The 22536-nt window shown below is 35.2% G+C and overlaps 1 protein-coding gene across 2 annotated transcripts in view; it reads right to left on the bottom strand.

Annotated features, from left to right (window-relative positions):
• Positions 1–12015: 12015 nt before the first annotated feature.
• The window catches only part of LOC149160557 (ubiquitin carboxyl-terminal hydrolase 16-like), a 151791-nt gene continuing 141270 nt past the window's right edge, over positions 12016–22536 (bottom strand). Inside the window, exons 8-11 of one of the 2 annotated variants that reach the window (XM_089436727.1) lie at positions 14053–14137; positions 13731–13943; positions 13394–13455; positions 12016–13228 (exon numbers count right to left, since the gene is read on the bottom strand). In XM_089436727.1, the coding sequence (XP_089292853.1) occupies positions 12172–13228; positions 13394–13455; positions 13731–13943; positions 14053–14137 (1417 nt within the window). In that variant the 3' untranslated portion in view covers positions 12016–12171. The remainder of the gene's footprint in view (positions 13229–13393; positions 13456–13730; positions 13944–14052; positions 14138–22536) is intronic. The other variant, XM_089436728.1, reaches the window with a different exon arrangement.

The raw sequence follows: 22536 nt of genomic DNA, 5'->3' as shown, positions 1-22536 counted from the left end.
GACCTAGTTATTGCAGATATTCCCCATGGTTTCAATATTCCAAACATTGACTATGATAGTGACCCTTATACTTATCAAGCTCTTAGTAAAGTGGTTGCGGGATTTGTAGAAGTCGCGTCATCACCATTATGGAGATTTGTGACATTTCATTCAGACACACAATTGGCAATGATATTGTCAAGCTTCAAAGGGAAAACAAATTCAAAGATGCAGCTTACATGGTAAGACATTTAAAATGTATATTTGATTAATGTTGAAAAATTCATTTATGTACAAGTTGATTGAACTTTTACTATTTCATGTTACAGGCAAAAATCAAATCTTCTTAATCGTGACGATCAAGTATTTATAAATGATTGTGAGTTCATTCATATTGATAGTTGGGCAAAAGATGATAGCTATATGTCTATGATTTTTAATCGAGTAGACAGAAAAAGCTATAGCCAAATACTGACTTATGATGCTGTTGTGAGAAAACTAACATATGAAGACAAAGAAGCAAAAGGAGAGATAGTTAACATTTATCAAAAACCACAATTATTGATTAACTATCTTATATACATATGTTCAAATGAAGGAGATTGGGTTCCGGATTTATTTTTTGGCTCAGATAAGTTTTATTATATAGAATTGAATTTCAATATGTTATTTTTTTAATTAATATGTCATTGTACTAATTTACTTCATTATTTCTTTTGTGCTTGATAATTAGGTACAACACTAGCATGATGCCTTCAAAAAGGAAGAAATTGCATTACAATTGAAAAAGATCCATTACAATGCAATTTCATTCAGCAAAGAATTAATGCTCTTCAATTTTTTCCAGATGCAATGCAAGAAATTGGGTTGGAGAAAGGGGACTTTAGTGAATCACGTGTGGCAAAAAAGGCAAAGGAACCTCAACCACCATTACATGGGATGTTTGGAAAGACATACATTGGGAGATTCATAGACATCAAAGATCCATTAGAAGACGAAAATGAGCAAAAGGAAGCAAAAAATATTGTTGAAAAAGACAATGATGAAACTCTAGAGAACGAAGAGTTTGGATTACATGACATTGTTGATTAAATTTAAGTTATGCTTGAAAATCAAGCTCATTTCTTGTAACTATTAAGTAGTTATACTTGCAATGTTTTGACTTTGACATTTTAGGAGAAGAATATACACTCAATTAAGGTTGTTATGCATTCAATATTTGTAGTATGTGATTTTCGCATTAATTTTTAAGTTAATCATTATTTTTTGAAAAAAAGGTGATTATTATTATTTTTTTGACATGAAATTCATTAAAAAAAACTATTATTTCACTATTTTTAGTTAAAAATTTCGTATAAAAATTGTGATTTTTGCATGTCAATTGTAGCAAAAAATTATCAAACGTGTAGTTTTTTAATTATATTTATGTTAAAAATGGTTATTTTTATGTCCATTGTTAAAAAATATTGTTTTTTAGAAACAATTATTTCTTGTGGATTGAAAAATCAATTAATGATGTATAAATATGTAGAATATTGAAAATTCAAAATATCGACCTTCTTCTTTAAATATGCGAAACAATAAAAACCTCACTACAAAAAAATAAAATTAAAATAAAAACAAGAAAATATGAAGAAAAAGGCCACTTCAAAAATTATTAAATTTACAAAATAATTATTTACATTTCATACATTAGAAAATAAAATAAAATAAAAAGCCTTTTAAAAAAAGGGCCTGGTGTAGAATTACCACGTTTTTAAATCAACATAAAAAACACTACCATTATAAAATGCAATGTACATAAAAAAAATTATAGTGCTAAAAACTAAGCTCTAAAAAATATGTGTGTTCTGCATCACCCCTTTTCAAAATCGGGTCACATTTTTGATATCTCTACAAAACGAGTAACAGTATGGGTTCCCGTTTCAAAGTTTACATTGTTAGGGCTTGATGTTGTAGGGAAGGCGACACTGCTGGCTAACTCATAGATCTTGTCCTTGGTGAAGCCACCCGATGTTGTACGACTTCGGGTGTGGTATGGTTAGTAGGCCCATCCGCTTCACGACTTCTGCTGAAATGAGGTTCTTTTGGCTGCCACTGTCAACAATGAATTATAGCGGCGAACCCTTCACCCACATTTGTGAGTGGAAAAAATGCTCCCCCTCCTCTGGATCTTTGGGCTCATTCTTTTGGATCTTGGCGATGGCAATAGTGGCGTTGGGATCTGCATCAATAATCTTCTTCCATTTGTCATTCCTCTTGTTGGGTTCTAATTCAGGGTCAGAACATGCATCTGATTCTGAAGCCTTCAACTCAACCACCAGTGACTGCTTGGTCCGACAATAACTTGTGTTGTGAGTGGGGCTCTTATGAAACTCACACTACTTTCCTGTTTCCTTCTTTGACTTCGTGGCGGTGTTATTTTCTTGCAGCTTCGACGGGTTGTCTTGGGTCACCCCGCCTTGGCTTTGTCCTTTGTTCTTCGGATTCGCAGATCCAAAGTCTCTCTTCTTTTGTTTAAACTTTTGCTCGATCTTGACAGCGTATCGGCATGCAGTGCCAAGCGAGGAGATTTCCAGGAACTCCATCTTGTCTTAGATGTACCTGTGTAGGTAGCCGTGATATTTGAGTACCAAATGCCGCTCAAAATCCTTAATACCCAACTTTGTGCGAAGGGTATGAAAAATATTGGTAAACTTTGACACATTTTGGTACCTTCCTTACCGCAGCGTGGTCCACTTTATATATTTATCCTGATGGCCAAAGCATCCATAAACCCCAATCCATTAACCTTGGATTAGAACATAACCGTAGTTCCCTTGACCAGATCTACAAAATATTATGGATTGAAAACCATCATGTCCAAAACCATGTGTGAAATCCATGCACAAAACCATAGGTAGGTCCACCCACCTAATATAGGGCTATTTCTATGGAAATCACATCGGTAGTTGTAGTCCTCAGAGAGATATTTCCAACGAGGTATCATACGCGTCAAACAAAGATAATATGACCAAGTTACGACCTCGGGAAGTTGCCTGCCCAACGTGGCCCATAAACTCTTGGTGTTACATCTCCTCAGGTTAGGTTTTTAGTTGTTTAGGGTTTTCTTTTATTTTTCAACAATAAAAAGGCCCTTGAGCCTCATTGTAACTCAATTTAGAGGCATGTATCCACCACATCTCTTCTCAGAGGTAAGCTACCATCGTCCAAGCTAGTCTTATTTCCATTCTATTTGTAAGCATATTTCAATATTGGATATTAATGAAATGAAGTGTTATTTTTGTTGCATCTCATTATTTATGGTTATCTCTGTAATTTTTTATGTTCCTGTTTAAATCCAGATCAATCCCTGTCTTTGCAATTCTAACAAACTCTGAAGGATTACTGCATTGACTTTTGCTTGTTTCTCCTGTTCATGTTTGATTCTGTCATTATCTGCTTTGCAACTCTTTATTTCTTCCTTCAAGCTTCTCAATGTGTCTGCTAAGTCAGAAGATTCCCAACACCACATTTCCCATTTGATCCATAAGAAGAATCTCGTGAATTGTAGTCGACCATCTTGCTAGTCATCTTGATCTCTTTCTTGCAATGCATCTTATGTCAACTAAACCAAATCATAAACAAACCAAATTACCTTATCATCATTCGAGGAGGATATCTCATCTACAAAATCAACCGATTTAGCGTGATACATGTATAAACATAATCATAACAACACATAGACATATAAAATATAGATATAACAACATATAGACATTATTCTAACCATAGTCTAGTCATCAGTGCATGACCATATCAATCACATACCATGACCTCATGCATGACAACAACAACCATACCAATGTACACTTGACAACACTTAAACACTAACTTGCATAAACAACACATAACCAATCATACACTCATCATGACACATTTCACGACGACAACGTCAACCTTCACATGGCGACATCTCTACAGCCATGACCAACACCATGCATATGCAACAATCACATAGACCACAAGCATAAGGACCACATAGGCAAGTGACATGAATGCATGACCAACACACCGCTCATCCAGTCCGACAGGTGAACCATGCTCTGATACCACTCTATGGTATCAGATATCACACAAAGAGAACAGAAACCAGACACCAACCAAAGTGAACAAAACCTTCTATGATACCACTATATAACACCCTCCTCCCACATCTACCCAAGTAACCGACCAATTGGGGTAAAAAATGTGGCAAAGAGTTATTATGATATGATTGAACTCCCCTTGTGTTAGTTAAGGAAGTGGAATTGACAAAACACACTACACAGACCTTCTAGACATGCTGCAGAACCCCCAAGAGCCATCCAAACCTTCCTGGTGACTAGCCCCTGAGACAAACTGACATTTTACTGCATTAATACCCCATTCGCTCCCATGACATGGGCATGAGTGCGACTGGGACCCTCAAGTCGCTCCCACAACATGGGTATGCCTGCGAATGGGGAATTTTCCAAGCAGTTTTGTGCCTGCGACTATGAATTTTGTGCCACTTTTTCAAGCCCGGGGCTTATGTCACTACTAGAACTCCATGACACTTGCCGAAATGAAAGATAACAATGGAATAATGATACAAATGTAATTACTTGAACAAGGACTTGATTGAACACCTACTAGCCATGCCTAGAATTTCGTCAAACATGTTACAAAGATGAAATCTACAGGTTTGAACAACAAATTTGGGCATCGGGGTCTCATACTTATATGGGAATCGCTAAGAAGCATTGATGCCTCATCACAATAACTGCATTACCGTCTATTAATCCATATATTCCTTGTACATTCAATGATTAACCAAAACATGATGAGAAGCATACATTTTCACAATTATAAAATTCATTCATAACCAACATATAACCAATAGAAATATCAAGGGTATACTAGCCACTATGTGAATTGACTTGAGAGAAAAGCGAACCATCAATTACGCCATCATTTTTAACATTCAATAGATGCTCCATAATATCCCATAGACAATTTATTCTTAAGATTTATTTTCAAACATTCATCATCCACATGAATAAGCGATTAAACGAATACAAAGGAGTTGTTTGAATGTAAAGGCCACCATCTAGCTAAAGTGAAAGGAGGATCATCCACATGAATAAACGATTAAACAAATACAAAGGAGTTTTTTGAATGAGAAGCCCACCATCTAGCTAAAGTGAAAGGAGGATTTGCAATTTCAATCAATTATATATGTTTGGGGAATTTTTTTATTGTTTTTTGGGCGAGAGATATTATATAGTCTAGTATAGGGGAGATGTGTATAATGTAAATAAGTAATGTAATATAAGTAAATTTGTCAATATTTATTAAATGTTGAGAAAAATATTTATAAGAAAAAAAAACAAAATTAAGTATTGGCTTCACATTCAAATTAAAATATATATAAATGTAAAATGTAATGTAAAAGTTAAAATGTAAAATATAATGCAAAATGTAAAACATAATTAAAATAATCTTGTCCTGACCATGAACCACACTAGATGGTTCAAAATGTGTCGACAAAACTCTCATGATTTTATTTTTACCGAAAGTTTTCTTACTTTTCATGATATGGATCACAAAAGCCTAAATTCAATTAACAATATTTAAATTTAACTAATAAGCACATAAAAGCTTAATACTTACAATAAACTTATAATATAGCAAGATTTTTAACCATGCATATTCACCCGACTTTATCATGGATATCATTAACTTGTAAATAGGCTTTATTACAATATCATGAGCCAATACCATGGGTTATCAATACCATGTGCCTAAAAATCATATTTAAATTTAATTAATAAGTACATAAAATCTTCATACTTACAATAAACTTACAATATAACAAGATTTTTAACCATGGATATGTACCCTCACTTTACCATGGATATTATTAACTTGTAAATAGGTTTTGTTACAATACCATGGCTTGTCAATACTAGATGCCAAAAACCATAACTCATTTCATAATCAAAATAATTTAATTTAATAACATTTTTTTAATTAAATCTAAAAGAAAAAAGGTTATGATTACGTTTGAGATAGAATTAAGCCCTTTATACTCACCAGTACTAAAAAAAATCATAGATATTTCAGAGAGAGAGAGGGAGTGAAGAAAAGAGAGAAATAAAGTTGAAGGAGGGGACAGGGGGAGGCGAAAGAGGGAGTGAAGAACAAAGACATAGAAAGATAGAGGCAGAGAGAGAGGGAGTGAAAAAAGAGAGAGAGAGAGAGAGAGGAAGGAAGAGAAAGAGGACTTGAGAGAGAGGAGGGAGATTGAGGGAGAGGGGAGAACTAGAAGGAACATAAGGAGGTTACTTTTAGATGTAAAGTATATAATTTATTTGAGCCTTAAGCACTCTGAGCCTCAAGTGAAGTGACATGATTACCACTAGCAAGAGTTGTACACATGGACACATCATAATGTTCACACACATGTATAGAGGGTATACATGTGGAAAAATAGGTTAAACATGTGGTGAGTGAAAAATAGTGTATATCATGAAAGGTTTAGTGGTAAATTATAAGTGACTTCAAAGTTGGAATAAATAACATTTAACTCGATTATCTTTTTATAATGTGTTTATGTATTTATGGTAAAACCAAAACCTAGAAATCTTATTTGTTTACATAAATTAATGTATATCCATCTTAACTCTAGTTCTACCAAGCACAAGGAGGGATCAAATATCTTCAGGTGAAAACCTCTTTTAGAATGCAAAAAAATTTGATCCCTCTTGCCGCTTGGTAGATCCAGAGTTAAGATGGATCTAAGTTTGTGTTTATAACATTTATAGGATCATGGAATTTTTCATTGAAAGATCGATCTCGAAAATATATGGTATTTGTAGAATCATGGAATCTTTAATTGCTAGATTGGTCTTCAAAATCTCTAAGGTAAAGAATTTACAAATATATCTTTAACTATTTCCCATCTTACGACTCACATTATCTTGTAAATTCATTTTCTTTTAAATTCTTCCTTTTTAGTATAGGTTTTACCAGAGATCTTTCAATGATTCAATTATGTTCATGCACATTGTTCAATAGTTTTCATTATTTTAGTATCTATAATGATATCACAATCATATTTGTTTCAATGAATAACATTGCGCTCTTGAGCTTTATATTTTTGTAATGATTTTCTCAAAACAATTTAAGCATGTCGATAACAAACTTTCTTGCTAATTTAATGAACTTGAAATAATTATGAGTAGGTGTTGGTTTTGATAATTTTTTTTTCTTCTCGAAATAATGTACTTATATAGAGAGTAATGTAATTGTATAATAATGTGTAGATTTCCAAAAATTTGGCGGCTAATAATCTCACCAAGTCAATATCCACTACTTAAATAAACAACATAAACTTATCTATCAAGTTAATTTTCTTCAAGAACATGGGTATTTTGATGAAAAGTTGACTTCTTTTTTTTAAAACGCAGAAATCAATGGAATGAATCTTGTACCATCAAAGTTTTATTATGGAGGCAAAACCACTATAAATGCCCCGTTGGGGTCACCGTAGGAAACCAAGAATCTCAGACAGTTTATAACTTCATAAGGGTACAGGAGGTGCAGGATTTCAGATGGCACAACTTAAGATGGGTGCAGGAAGGTTCTCAGATGCCTCTGCAATTTCGTAGGCAATTACAGTGAGGAAAATTGCAGTCTAATACTCCTCAGTGATGGAAATCTCAACATACCTACAATCATAATCTCGGTACAAAGATAGCAATCATTATCTCAGTAGAGCAGTAGTAATGAAGGTCTCAATAATGGTCACAGTCTTTGCCTACTAACATAGCGAAGCAACCTCACTATCTCGGCATATATGTGAAGAGAAAGATTCTGAAGTGATATTTTGTCTCTATCCAGAAGCAGTCATAACAGATGTAATAATGATCTTAGTATAACTACAATCAAGACCTTAATAGTGAATATCATTGTCTCAGTGAATCTAAGCACAACTCTACTATATATTTCAGATCTATTTGTTGTGGAGAAGATCTCAGTGAGGACACAACAGTAATGAAGATCTCCATGGTAGTGCAACAAGGTGCTACAGTAATGGTGATAAAGATGATCTCAATGTGAAGCAATGATCTCAGTCACGATGGATCAATGATGAAGCAGCGGTGATGATGATCTCAACAGTGACAAAGAAGAGGATTGTTGTCTTGGTCTTGGAGTAGCATGAGAGGTCAAGTGTCATGGTCTTGGTATTCATCAATTGGAATTTCTATAAGAAGACTCTTGTATGGGTTTTCCTCTCCAAGAGAAGAGGTTTTGGCCCTGGCAAAAAGCCAACATCTTGTGTTCTTGTCTCTTGTATTTTGTTAACTGTTTGATGAAGTAAGAAATACACACACTAATGATATCAAGAGAAGATTATGCTAATAAGAAAAAGTTAAAATACCTCACAAATAGTTATCATGCTAAAAAGAATGACATTAACTACATTTTCCCTAGATTCTTCAACAAATTTGACATCAGCTACAAGAATGTTCACTCTTCTATTCTCCTCTATTGTTGCAGTAATAATTCATAGAAGGTTGAAAGAGCAACGAATACATATGACATTGCATATTTATTTACATTGGATCATTAAAGCAACCATACATTTTTTTTTTAATAATTTGTTTGATCTTCCTAACATATTACCATGGTTTTTCACATGTTACTTTGAGTAATGTTACATGAGGTGTCAACTTTCCATCTTACCCATGCATAAAACTTAACTATAATTGATGCTTAAGATTGTACAAGGACTCATGTAAATTGAGACAAAAACTTTTCAACATCCACCTGTCCCATAATAAGCTTCTTGTGACATCATGTCTTCCATGTTATCCCCCATCTCTTTATTCTAATAGCAGTGATTTTTTATTTTGTTTATCATTTGTTTATTCAATTAATATACCTCTTCAATTCTAGGCTAGTGTCCTTCCCTTAGAATTTAATTTCGTGGTGTATCAAAAACTTTTTATTTTCTAAAGGAATTTGGATTATGGAAGAGGTGGGTTAATGGTCTACATTAGTTTATACACATTAGTCCCTCTAAAGCTCATGCAACTTGAGATTATCAAAGAGAAAGTTCTATGTACTATATTTTGTTATTTTGTCATTGTTGAATATGCAAGGATTATTAATAATCCTACTTCTCCCTATTAGTTAACACCCACAACTTGTTTTGAATATTCTCTTAGTGTCACTAATCATTCTTTACAAAGTTCAATGATTGAAAAGAGAATCCATGGAAACATTGTCACTATTGGTGCTACCTAAAATAACAATATACAAAGCATACTATTAGTAAAAATATACATGGGCATCACAAGATAAGATAAGATTGCTTGGTGTTTCTTTCTAACTCCTAGAAAAATAAAGATTTTTTTGCATATATAGATGTTTTTTTTCATGAAGAACTTAAACTCAGTCAAAATAATTAAATCATTTACATGGTAATTGACCGAGAAAAATATTCACCTAACACAATCAACACAAAGATAAAGATTTATTTAAAATAAATCTTTCAAGATTAATATTGATTTTGATAATTTTTCAAATAATTATTTTTAACATGTTTTCCTATTTAAAATATTGAATGAACTACTCATATTAAATCATTTACATGGTAATTGACTAAGAGAAATATTCATCTAACACAATCAACACAAAGATAAAAATTTATTTAAAACAAATTTTTCAAAATTAATATTAGATTTGATTAATTTTCAAATAATTATTTTTAACATATTTTCTTATTTAAAATATTGAATGAGCTATTGATATTACAATAAATATTGTTTACAACATTTTTCTTTGCTAAAAATATACACACAGACATACATTATTAAAAAATATTATATATATATATATATATATATATATAATAATATATATATATATATATATATAATTTTAAAGAATTATTTACTTTAATCCAAAGTACATCATTGTAAAGAATGATTTACTTTAATGCATAAATGTTTTAAAATATAAAATCATATTCAATATGCTTTGTTAAATTTAATATAAAATTATTAATGACAGCATTGTTAATTTTGATTATTAACATCAGAATAAAACTCTAATATAAGGTAATTATCAAGAATATCACATTGCCATTTGACTATAAAACTGAAATCAAAATATAAGAAAAGGTTATAACTTATTATCAAAACTATCATATTGAGATGAAATATGAAGATCTTAAATACATTCGAAAGACAATATGAATGTGACATCATTTATTCTCGTATCAGCAACAAGACATGTATGCCGTGAAATGGCAAATTGTTTCACATCGCCATCTGCATGAGATTGGTCCAAACTTCCAACCCTCTCGAGTTCTGGAGACCAAACAAAACGCACTTATCATTAAGATCTGATGTTGTCTATCAGTGTCATTAAACTCATCCAAGACATGTGAGTCTTGACGAGCTTCGCTAAGATGTTCCCATAACCATGAAACTCACCATCATTCCAAAACTTGTGAAACTCGGATAAATTTTTTGAAAGCTTGAGAATCTTGCCAAAAAGATGTCGATGATCATATTATCATATTCTATGAGGTGAATGGATGGATACACCGAGTCTCACAACTTTGCTTTATCTCCTCCAATGTGTATGCTGTAACTATACCCAGTGGTGCTTAGGTGAAGACTGAATTGTAACTGACTTATCATTGATGTAGATACTGGAGTTGGAAAATTCTAAGTGTAACTGTAACATCAGATGCATTTTCCAAAAATGGGTGGAGCTGATGAAAGTAAAAGCTAAATCTGATGATACACTAACTGCATGCAAGTGAAAATGTGTACTGAATGAAACTAACTGAAATTTGAGGATCACCTGTCTAACTAACTTTAGTCAGCACCTGTCTAAAACATCCATGCTGGGGAATCGTTCATCTCTATGCTAGCCAAAAAAAGTTACTTCTAAAAGAAGCGGAAGACCATTTAGACACGTTCTACCTACATATGCAGACAATCGGGGTACGTTATGACGATGTTGCATGTATACTGTTTCCGTGTACCTTGGATGGCAGAGAATCTGTATGGTACCATAGCCTTCCTATCAACTCCATTCAGAATTGGGGGATGCTCGAGAGATTGGTTTGGGTACTTCACTTCTATTTTCAACCTCCCTTAGGTCTGGATGCACTTGATTTGTCTCTTTGAGGAAGGAAAAACTCCCCTAGGGTTTAGAGTATACCTCCACATTGTTAGTAAGAGATTTGGCTGAGTGAGGAGTCTAGGATTTTCAACATTTTCAACCACTTATATACAGAGTTTGTTCTCATTCCATGGCCAATGTTTTTTGCAACATGGAAGATTTTTAAGCCTGGAAGTGACTCTTTAATTACACATTCCGATAAATTGGCAGATACAAGAATTAGAGGGTTTTATTATCTGCATTTAAATTTTTCTCCTTTCTAAAATGTAAGTGACCTTAATAAGCTATTAAATATTTGAGATTGAAAAATAAATATTAGCAGATTGCTAATGAGCCATTATTCACTAGCATGGTTGATGGGGTGTTAAGACATCCATCAGTGGTTAAAGGATACTGTTTAACTTTGACAATCTAAAAAGCCCCAAGGGTTAACTAACTTAGTCAATTTCTTGTTGCTAAGTACCTTCCCAGGTGGGAGGTCATGGGGTCAAATCTCCTCGACGCCCTTCGGGTTAGGCCATACTCGTTTCGTTGGCAGGTAGATTTTTTGGGTTGATCTGTCTGAATTTTCCCGTGGATGTAGCGGCCACCCAGTGTCCGTGAACCACCTTAAAAAAAAAAAACCTTGACAACCTAAATGTAAGAAAGTCCACTCATTGTGGTAGAGCCCCTTGCAAAGTGCTTTTAAAAGGACTTCCCATAAAAATTTACTTGCAAAATCTAGCGAGAGCTTTAGTTCATGTCAGAAACTAATGATTAATAAGAATTATGTTGCTTGTTTATTAAGATATTGATTTATGATGTTGCATCACCCTGCAACTTTAACGTAAGAGCTATTTACTGTAGAAAACACACTGTCAATGCATCAGAAACTTCTTTTGTACAGCATGAGAACGAACACCAAACATGACAGCAACTTCATGCATGCAAATAAAATAGTTGCATGTGAAGTCAAATGTTATAATTTTTCACCACCATACATTTTCATCTTTCAAAGCCCAAAGAATGAACCTTGGTAATAGCTGATGTTCTGGAGTCATGGGCCAGAAAATGTTCAAAATTTGTAACAGCATAAGTTCTGGAAGGGGCATCAAATTTCAATTTCTCTGTTTCGTCTGACTTATACTTTTCCTCATTATGTTTTCGTTTTGCTGGGACAGCAAAACATTCACTTGAATTATCCTTTGGATGGTCCAAACTATCAGAGATTCTAAATTGAGAAGATTGTAACAAGTATGCACTCCTGCCACTGACACTACAACCTAACATATCCCTATGTTTCAGAGATGATTCAGAAGCAAAAGAATGAGCCCATGGCTTCTGAAAGAAGCCATTCGAACTGTCAACAGGCATGGAATGTGAACTATCAGCATCAAATGTATCTGGATTAGATAGAGTAAATCCTTGATCAATCCTCGAATTTCCAATTCGTTGATTTGGAAAAGAACAATCTGAGAAATAAGCATAATTTTCAAGGGCTGAATATGTTTCAGAAAGGCATGGTGATGATATCATGCAAGACTTAGAACTTGAAACTCCACACGCCTCGGCCACATTAAAACTATTACATTCAAGGTATGAGTCACCAAACACTGTTTCAGCCAAATCCACTGTGCTAGTTGAATCCCTGTTACTATCGGTACTGCAAGAAGTTTCATCAGAGCCACTGAAGAGAGATCCAGAATCACTTGATGTTGAATCTCCATACTCTCTTGGAACTGAGTCTATCTTCTCCTCCCTTGTCATTTGGTAAATTTTTTCACGTCCAAAACCATAACCATTAGATCTATCTGCAATATTAGAGTCCAAGTCCATGGTATGATAATCCGAATCTCTTACTCTAGCAGGCTGATCTACATGGACACTGGCATCTCTGAAGATGTCAAGTGAAGGAAAATGTTTGGTATGTACTTCAGTTTCTTTGTTGTATCCACCCGACAAGGATGATTGTTCAACTTCAAATGTGCAATTATTTAAAGGTACTTCTTTATAGCTTTCGGCCATTTCATTATGTAAAACAGCCGGTGGCCTTGGTGAAGACCTGCAAGAAAATTATGTTAGAACATGCTGTCCTTTTGATCTAAACTTACTGCTTACAGGGGAGAGGGATGGGGGTGACTAGATGAAGAAACAAAGTGAAAGAAAGCATTGTGATCTCTCCAAATGATTTTCACAAGAAATATGACTTTGAGAATCTATAATTCACCTAGAGTATAAAAGCATGTATGCTCCTTCCGACATCACCACATCAAGGGCAACTGGAATTACCTGCACCATTAATGTCAAACTTCCAACATTAATACCATAACAAAAGCAGAAGATCTAATGAATGAAAATTTAGAACACAATAGTACAGATCTTCCATGACAACATAGTTGAAAAGATAAAAAGGGCAATAAAACACAAGTAATGAAAATTTTCATATAATGTAACCAATTCCAGGAAATGAAGGCCAGTCTAGATTTGCTGAATCAGCCATAATAATAAAATTTTCTAATAAAAATAAAACAAGGACAATAGTAAGGGATGTCAGGGAAGCTAACCTTGCTGTCATCGATCTTGTACCACGCCCCTTTCAAATCCTTTACATAGCATATATAATGACCGAAAAATGAAGCATTCAGCACATCCAAATGAACAACCACCGCATACAGATTGTATAAGGGTGGCTTGTCACCGATTCCACTCATATATGGCAACATGTCCAAGACTTCAGGGAAAGCAACAATCTTGTTGAGCTTGCCAAATCTTCCAGTCTGATAGAGCCAAATCAAAGTTCAACTCTCCAGGTGCAAGAACTAAGATGGCATTTATTTGAAGGGTGTGGAAAGTAGCATGCTATAGGATATAAACCCAAACAGTTACCTCAAATCTCTTCAGAACGATAGTAAGAACATTTGGAGCTACATGCACAGTCAACCGCTTTTGAGCTTTCACATAGCTTTTGCACCTGTATTACAAAGAAATACAGACAGAAATCATGAGACCAGATTATGTAATGAAGTATACTCCTATAAATACAAATACATAATTTTGAAAGCCTTTCTGTAAATTCCATTCATAAGGAACCAACAAAACATAAAAATGAAAACTAAACAAGACTAAATTGGTCCCCGCTATAGCTTGCAAAATATCATGCAAGAGATACAAAATATTTTGCAAAAAAATCAAGATGCTAAAAGAGACAGCATTCAAAGAATTGTGTAAGCCTAGTTATTATATATTTCAATGTTCACAAGCTTAAAAGTTAGCTACTTTTACTCCCAAAAAATGAAGACCATAGTCGATCAATCATATGGAAAAAGCTATAACCAGTCCACTATCTCTATGTACTAATGTAAAGAGGAACGAATAGATTGATTAATTTACGAAAATAAATTGCTAGAGGATCTGCTCTGTATATCTCAAGTCCAAGTTATCATGTTGGCATTCTGGTTAAACAAGCAAAATTTTGGGAAGAAATTCAACAAAACTCCAAAATTTTGAAAAGATATCAACAAAACTTTTGAGCACTTGTAAAGAATAAATAAATATGATTTTCGTATTAGATTCATATATTTAAATGAAAAAACATAAATATATAAGGATCATCAAAATTAGGGTGCCACTTTATTACTCCAGATATTATTTAGAAATGCATCATATATTACTCCATGAAACAAACAGCTATATCATGGAACATGTTACCACTTCCATATTCATGAGATTCTGAGTGCTAGAGTTCGAAAAGGATGTTTCTTGTCTTTGATGCATGATCTTGCATTGATCGGACATATCTACATATTTTGATGCATGTTTTCACATTAAGAATACTTTTGAGATATTTGCAATGCCCAAGGAAATAGCTGCATAATTAGAGGCATGAAAAGGACGTCCCAACACATGAGCACATGGTCAAGGAGCCCATTCTATGAGTGCTCTACATATTGAAGAGTTTTTGTGGTTATGGCTCATACATGGAAAGGAAGAAAGGAAAGCACTGAGGAGTGTTCCACCTAAAAGAATCTAGAGCAGGGTTACTTGGGAGTGGGAATGAAAACGGGGAGCGGGAGCGGGAGTGACATTTTCAGAAGCACCTGGTTTGGGAGTGAATCGGGGAACAAATTTTTATATAACATATATTTTTTTATATTTTGATGCATATATGTCAACAAAAGCATGTAGAATGATGAATTAGATATAAAAAGCATAAAAACATAGATTGAACCATATAACATCAATCATCTAAAAGCTATAATCTTCATCAACCATGTCCACAAGTTAGTAACATACAACATATTGAGTCTCATGATTCATCAATCTTAAAGTTTCAAGCTTTCAAAATTCAATATATAACGTTTATCATTATTGATCACCAAAGTTGTACTTGTAAGCTAAGTGTAACCATTACAACAAAGAATATCTAACATGAAATGAAATGAAATGAAACAACTTTCAACTTTCACGAAGCATCATATTCATAATTCATTACCAATGAGTTATAATTGCCAACTTCAAAATTCAAACTTAAATTGTCATATATTTTTTACAAAAAATATAATAATAAATATGAAAGAGTCAACAGTTATAAAAAATACTAGAAACTAGAAAAGACAAGTAAATCTATTATCTATAGCTTCCTCTTGCCACCACGAGAAATGTCTAATTTATGAGCAGGTCGTGGTATTGGTGGTCTTCTAGGAGTCTCCTCCTGCATAGTCGCACGACCAGAACCAAAAGGCACATGCCCTCCACGTGAGGATGTAGATGGAGGCGGCGACAACAAAGGAATAATAGTTGGAACTCGAGCACTGGCACTGCTACTAGATGGTGGGGATGGCATGGTTGTTGTTGGTTCATCATCATCTCTCAAAAATTTTGCTTCCAATTCTTCAAGATGTATAGTGCCATCCTCCAAAATATCGTCCTCTGGGTGGTTGTCCCAAATTTTATATATTGGATCCTCATAAGCTCGATCACAATAATGACTCAACAACCTCAAGTTGTAGTGCATAAACCAATCTTTCTGTCTGGTTTTCATTAAGTTTGTTTCTTCTCACATTATGTATGAAACTGTAGGTGCTCCAACACCTCTCTACAGAAGAAGTATTTACAACCTGTGAGAGAATTTTTTTTGCCAATTTTGGCAAAAGTCCCATGCCGCCATATGCTTCCCACTATGTGAGAGCATCAAATCTGTCTCTATCCTCCATTGCATGCAAAGAACCAAACAAACCAGTGCAAATGAAGTATCTGCCTAATTCAAGACGCAAATTAGCACACTCCTCCCTATCAAGGACTAGATTGTCTAATGCTTTCATATATCCCTCTTGTACCTCTGGATCTGTATGGGGTTTGGCCCTAACCCCACCCCTAGGTGCAGGTTGGCCCAACCAAGATGGAGAGTAGTATTTTGGCATAAGGATATACGCCAAGGCATGTAGTGGAACATTAAGTTTATTCCACTGTGTACACACACAATTATGAATCATTGTAGACAAGTTGGGATCATCTTCTGGAACAATATCTTTATTTGCCCCAACATGGTATCCATCTGCTCATACACCTCCCCAATCACTGGTTTATCTGTATCTGCAAAACGAATCATGCTATAAATGGGCTTGGTGAATTGCAATAAAGGCCTCACACGTGCCCAAAACAAACCATCAAGAGCAGTCTCCTCCACCTGTTCAAAACCTTGCTTGTCAACTGCGTTTGTAGCCTTGTCCTTTAATCCCTGTTAGTGTGGACTTGATACCATGCTAGCCAATGACTCTCTTACCTTCAAAAGGCGCCTGAAGGTGAGGTAATAGCTAGCAAATCTAGTCTTTGCAATCTTCAACAACTCCAATCCTGAGTCACTGCGGAAAAGCCCATGGGTATTGCTATGATTTGTAATAAATTTTATCATTTGTTTGCCTCTCTTGTACAAATCACCAATCCATTTGTATTGTTGGTTTTGTTCTTAATAATATCATGCATCAAAAGGTTCATTGTGTGAACCAAACCCTCCTAATGCCATCTTTACAAAAAAGTCAAACTCCTCCTCTTCTCCTCTGGGCAGCTGCTACCCAGTTATTCGCACTCCCTTCTGGAGTGAGAAAATATGCACACAACTACTAGCCTCAATGTGTGCTCTTTCTTCTTCCTGACGCTATTCTACACTAGTAAATTGCTGCAAAATCTGCGTCCCAGCTAAAGATCTACTCTATAAGGAAAAATACAACGTCTCCCTCTGCCTCTGATCTGGAAAATCTAATTTCTCTGTCGACTCTCTCAGAGAAATAGATCTTTCAAAAACTTGACCCTCCTAGCCCAAGGACTGCGCTGCCTCCGAGGTTACGAATTGATGCCTACACAAAAATTTGAAACCTCCTTCTCCTCTTCTGCTACTGAGCTCTCCGGATTACAATTTGAGCTCTGATACCATGTGAAAATTTAGAAACCCCGAATCCTACTGCAACAACTGAAAATGTTTCTTCTATTTGTTAAATTAATCAAACAAATTACTTGCAGTTTCCTACGACAAATATTTAAACATATACATTGCAGCCTTCACAAATACAATACTGTGAAAAAAATACTGGAAGAATAGATGCACACACACAATAAACACCATTATTTTTTGACCAATGTCCCCTGAAAAACCCAACTTGGGAAAATCAATGCATCAATTGAGGGTTTTATTATTATGTAGTAATAAATATGAGTACAGAGTACAAATCTATGGAAGCTCAAATCTAGCTTTCCATACAAAGAAAATGACTGGTAGAAGTCTAGCGAGAAAAATCTCACTTCCACCAGTCATCTGACACTGACCTTAGCTCAAGATGAGTTTTTCCTTGTTGCCTCTGCGTCACCCTACACAGATCTGCATTAGCCTTGCTTGGACTAGCGTCTCTCTCACTCTGTTGATCAGCTGCTACTCTGGAAACTCAATCTTCTGGCCTTCGGGCTCCCACTCTGGCTCCTGCCACTGAATCTTGACTTCTCCTCAGCAAAATACAGATCTCCCTTTGAAGTTCTGCGCTGCCTCTCTACACTGTGTCAGCCTCTCTGTGGAGTATAATGTCTCTCTCCTATGCACTCACCAGACTGGAAAAATTTCCTTCCGGCCTTACTATCCCTGCCCCTCTCTCAATGCTTCGAAACTACTGAATCACCTCTGGCAATACATAGCTGCTACTCTGGAGTTCGATTTTCCAGCAATATCGAATTCCTTGCTCCTTAAATGTGTTCTCCAACCCCGATCAAATTTCTTCTTATAATCTCTCGTTGATGCTTCAATGGGCAAGATTAAAACATAATTGATGGCTAAGATTAACTAGAACTCGATCCATGTCTTCCTCTAGAAGATTTCACCATGACTTAATTAATACCCTTTAATTAATCAGATTTCCTAAGTTTAGACTTAGGAACAATTAAAAAAAATTAATTATTTTAATTAAGTCGTCTCTAGGTGGAATTTCCAGAAACAATTTATGGGTTTTGGAGAATACATGTATTCTAGCCTATCCACAAAATTTTGTGGCTAGAACACAACTGATGCTACAAAAATCAAATACCTTTGTCTAGCTAGCCCCACAGATTTACCATGCACTTGGCAGCTGACCTAAGACTTGTAGGATGATGTGGCGTCACCTACACCATTCACTGAGCCCTTACAGATAGTCTGCAAACATCTTCGACTCATTTGGAGACCCATGAGGTTATTATTGTGCCCCCACACCCACTGGGAGCACCACAGGTTTATTGTTTGGATAACAAGGGCCACCCACTTGTCCATCACTTTTGAGGTTCCTATGCTTCATTATAGCACCTATGGACCACATCAGGCCTCTTGGAGGGCCCTACGACATGTATTGTTTATCATTTGACTTCTTAAGAGGCTTGTTATTTCATTTATGAGCTAGTTTGGTGGGCTTGTCACCAAAAGTTAGGTTATTAGCACATTATTTTATTTTTGGGCTTATGTAGGCCTAAGAGACTAATTCGAACTCCTAATTAGTGTATAAATACAAGTGAAATGAGTTCATTTTCTCATCATCAATTTGGATTGGATCACTCTTCGCTTTAGATAATTTCACACTTTTTCTAGGATGAAGAATTGGAGCATGGATGAATTTTGATCTTTGGATTGGAGTATTTTATCTTGGAGTTTCTTTATTGTCAACTTGTTGATGGTTGGATATGTTCTATTACATGTAAACACACACTTTTAATGCTATTCTTGTTTTACTTTTGTCATATGCGTTGAATGGGGTTTTCACTATAATAGGGCTAATTGTTGCATTGCATAATTGCAAATTTGTGGAATTATTGTTTCTATAAAGCATCTCTCAATGTTTTGCTCGTGTATGCGAATAAAATCTCCAAGGGATAATTCCACCGGTGAATTTATCTTGATAAGCCATCTCTTTTTCCAAGTGAAGTATAAAAGCTTTGAAGTATCTTCCTCTTGCCCTAAAGGCTAGGCGAAGTAGTCCTTAAAGCCTCCTTGACTAAAATACAAGTTCCTTTCTCATTATTTTCTTAGACTCCATTCTCCCGAAGGGATTAAGGCACTGGTCCTCCAATAGGTGATCACTAAAAGAATAATTTTCTTCACTTTTCCCTCTCTTCTAGGTCTAGCCAAGTTGGGTCACCTAGGGCATCATTTTCCTGACAAAATAGCCCAAGAAAACGTTTGATCTCCTAGCCTCTATTGCACTGGTGTGTCCTCAAGGCCGCCTCCAATTTTGAAGCCATTCCAACGGTGGTGTTGTGAGATAACCCAAGCCCTAGCTCCGAGATCAAACTTTTCCCTGGTGTTCCCTAGGCTAGTGCCTCATAGGATCAATTTGACACCTTTAAGTGGAAATTCTTGTTTTGATACTTTCCCCTTCCTTCCCTAGGTTAAGATCATCATTGGGTGCTAGATTCTCTCTCCTTAACCTAGACTGGTTCCACACCTTGGGCCAAATCTTCAAGAACCATTTGGGAAGTCCAGTCCAATAAAGATTTCAGGATTGGGCAACTCCTTTATAAGACATATTCCTCTAACCTAACCCTCAAATCCTCACCTCATCCTAGAAATCTTTGTACCTTGCTTAACAAGCGCGTAAGCTCTATTCTTAACCCCCTTCTAGGAAAAGGATCATTAAGGTCATTTCACATCCATTGGTTGATTCATCCTTCACAAGTGACTTTCTATATATTGGGTCTCCTCCCATTGGTGAAATTTCGTAAAGAGTAGGGAGACTTAGCTGAGGTGACAGTGGGCTAAGACTCCATCATTGCCCTTTGATCTAGCAGTTGTCCCTTCAGGTTTCCTTTTATGCCCCCTGCTAGTTTGAGCGATAAGAGTCCCAACTAGTTAGATACCTTGGTCAAGTATCTAATCTATAGCACCATGTGTGCTATGACTCTTCATGTGATTTTGAGATCTTCCATGTACCTTTGTATATACATAATTATGAATACCTCCCTAGTTAAGAGGGAGTGTTGAAGAATGTAACTAGTGTCGGTTTTCATAATTGTATTTGAGTCATCATGTAAAAAGAAATTTTATTGTAAAAGAAAAATTATTTTGAAGCATGGGTTTCATGCTCTTTTATTTATTTTCTAGGTCATAGCCTCCATTGAAGGCTTCTAGGTTTTGTCATGAGTCATAAGAGTCATTGTCACATTTATTAGACCCTTCTTGGGCTTTTGTATCATGTAAAAAAATTATTTTTGGGTCAAAAATGTCATTTGTCACCTCCTCACCAAGTCAACCCTATCTTGATGAAGTCATAGCCCAGATTAGGCTTATTCAACCTAGCGGAAGCAATATAAATAGAAGTGGAGATTGACCTATTTGGCATCATCTCATTCACAAGTTCGATCTACAACTCAAGGACAAGAAAATAAGAGCAAAGTCAAGGAGGAGGAGGGTTGCAGCTGAAAAATACTAGATCGAAGCTCTTGGGCATCTCTCTCTCACATGTTCGAGTTTTCTAGGGTTTTTGGGCAAGTTGCAAGGGCCCAAAATTCAAAAGTAACCGCAGGTCCGAAATTCTGAAGTGGGGGGGCTAAAATTCTGGATTGAAGCTACATTTGAGAAGCTGACACTTGGATACTTTGGCAGAGTTCATCTACCTGAAGGAACAGCTAACTTGGTGATTGGAGGAGGTCTTTGTCTAGGTCAAAAGGGTCTTGGATTATCTCATTTTAATCTACTATAGGAAGAGTTTAATTGGTTCTCCCCTAAATAGGGGCTTTGCCCTGGCTGAGTGCCTATATCTTGTGTTCCTTGTTCTTGTGATCTTTGTTGACCACTACATGTCAACGACCCATAGCAGTACACCCCCTTTTTTCACAAAAGGGATAGCACCTGATCGAAGTGTTTGTGCCGTACAGTTATTATCATCAACCTGATCATCATGTTATAATGTAAACCCTTTCTGCATGTGTAAAATATAAATAATCTCAACAAATCTGTGTCGTGTATGTAATTGCCTAGGTAAACCTAATTTTCTAGTGACGATCTACATTCCAAGAGGTTTTTTGTCTCACCGATCCATTCTCAGATGGTTGGCAGAGTTTTTCTTCAGACTTACCCCAAAGTCGGAATGGATTTTGTCACTGGGATCTTAGGCGAGTCCTAGTGTTCTAGATCGAGTCTATGTAAAAGTGATTTGGGAATAATCCTAACTATTTGTTAGGTTATTTTATTACAAATCGCTTGGTCTGCTAGATTATATTTGTGTCCCAGAAATGGGTAGTCTGTGAGGGTTTTTTTCAAATGGGTTTTCCTCCTTGTGATATAAAAGATTATGAAAATAATGATGTAAAGTGTCTTGATGGTTGGAAAAATAATTTATCCCCTCATAGGTTAATTAATTAAATTTTCTGGCCAAAAATTAATTAAAATCATAAGCCAGAAATTTAATTAATTCTAGGTCCTAGGTAAATTTAAATTCTCCAAAGGCAAAATTCATCGGTCCTTAAAAATCAAAATTTAAGAGGTCCAGGGACTAAGATAAATAAATTATTTTGATAAATTTTAAGCCTTTGATCCCTGGGGTTAAGTCAAAGTCAAAATTTTAAGGAAATTAATTCAAAATTTTAATTTTTGAATTAATTAAAATGCATTTAATTGAAAAATTCAAATTTCCTCAAGAATTTAAAATTTCAGCGGATGAGATTAAAATAAATTTTAATCCTCATCAACGGTCGAGATTGCTTTGACAAGGATCACTCGAACTAGCCGTTGGAGGATTTATCTTTAAATAGGAAGTCATTTGTCAATCAATCGATCTGACCTTTGAGTTATGTGCTAAGCAAAAAGCTCTCGTGTAATATTTTTTGGATAATAAAGAAAAACTTTGGGGTTAATTTTCGTCTGTC

The sequence above is a fragment of the Pinus tabuliformis genome, chromosome 5_2, assembly GCF_031772625.1.
Source record: "Pinus tabuliformis cultivar Carrire ecotype Pingquan chromosome 5_2, CPIR1, whole genome shotgun sequence".
Classification (NCBI taxonomy): Eukaryota; Viridiplantae; Streptophyta; class Pinopsida; order Pinales; family Pinaceae; genus Pinus; species Pinus tabuliformis.
The sequence above is the reverse complement of the archived record's forward strand: the minus strand, read 5'-3'. Positions and strand labels throughout refer to the sequence as shown.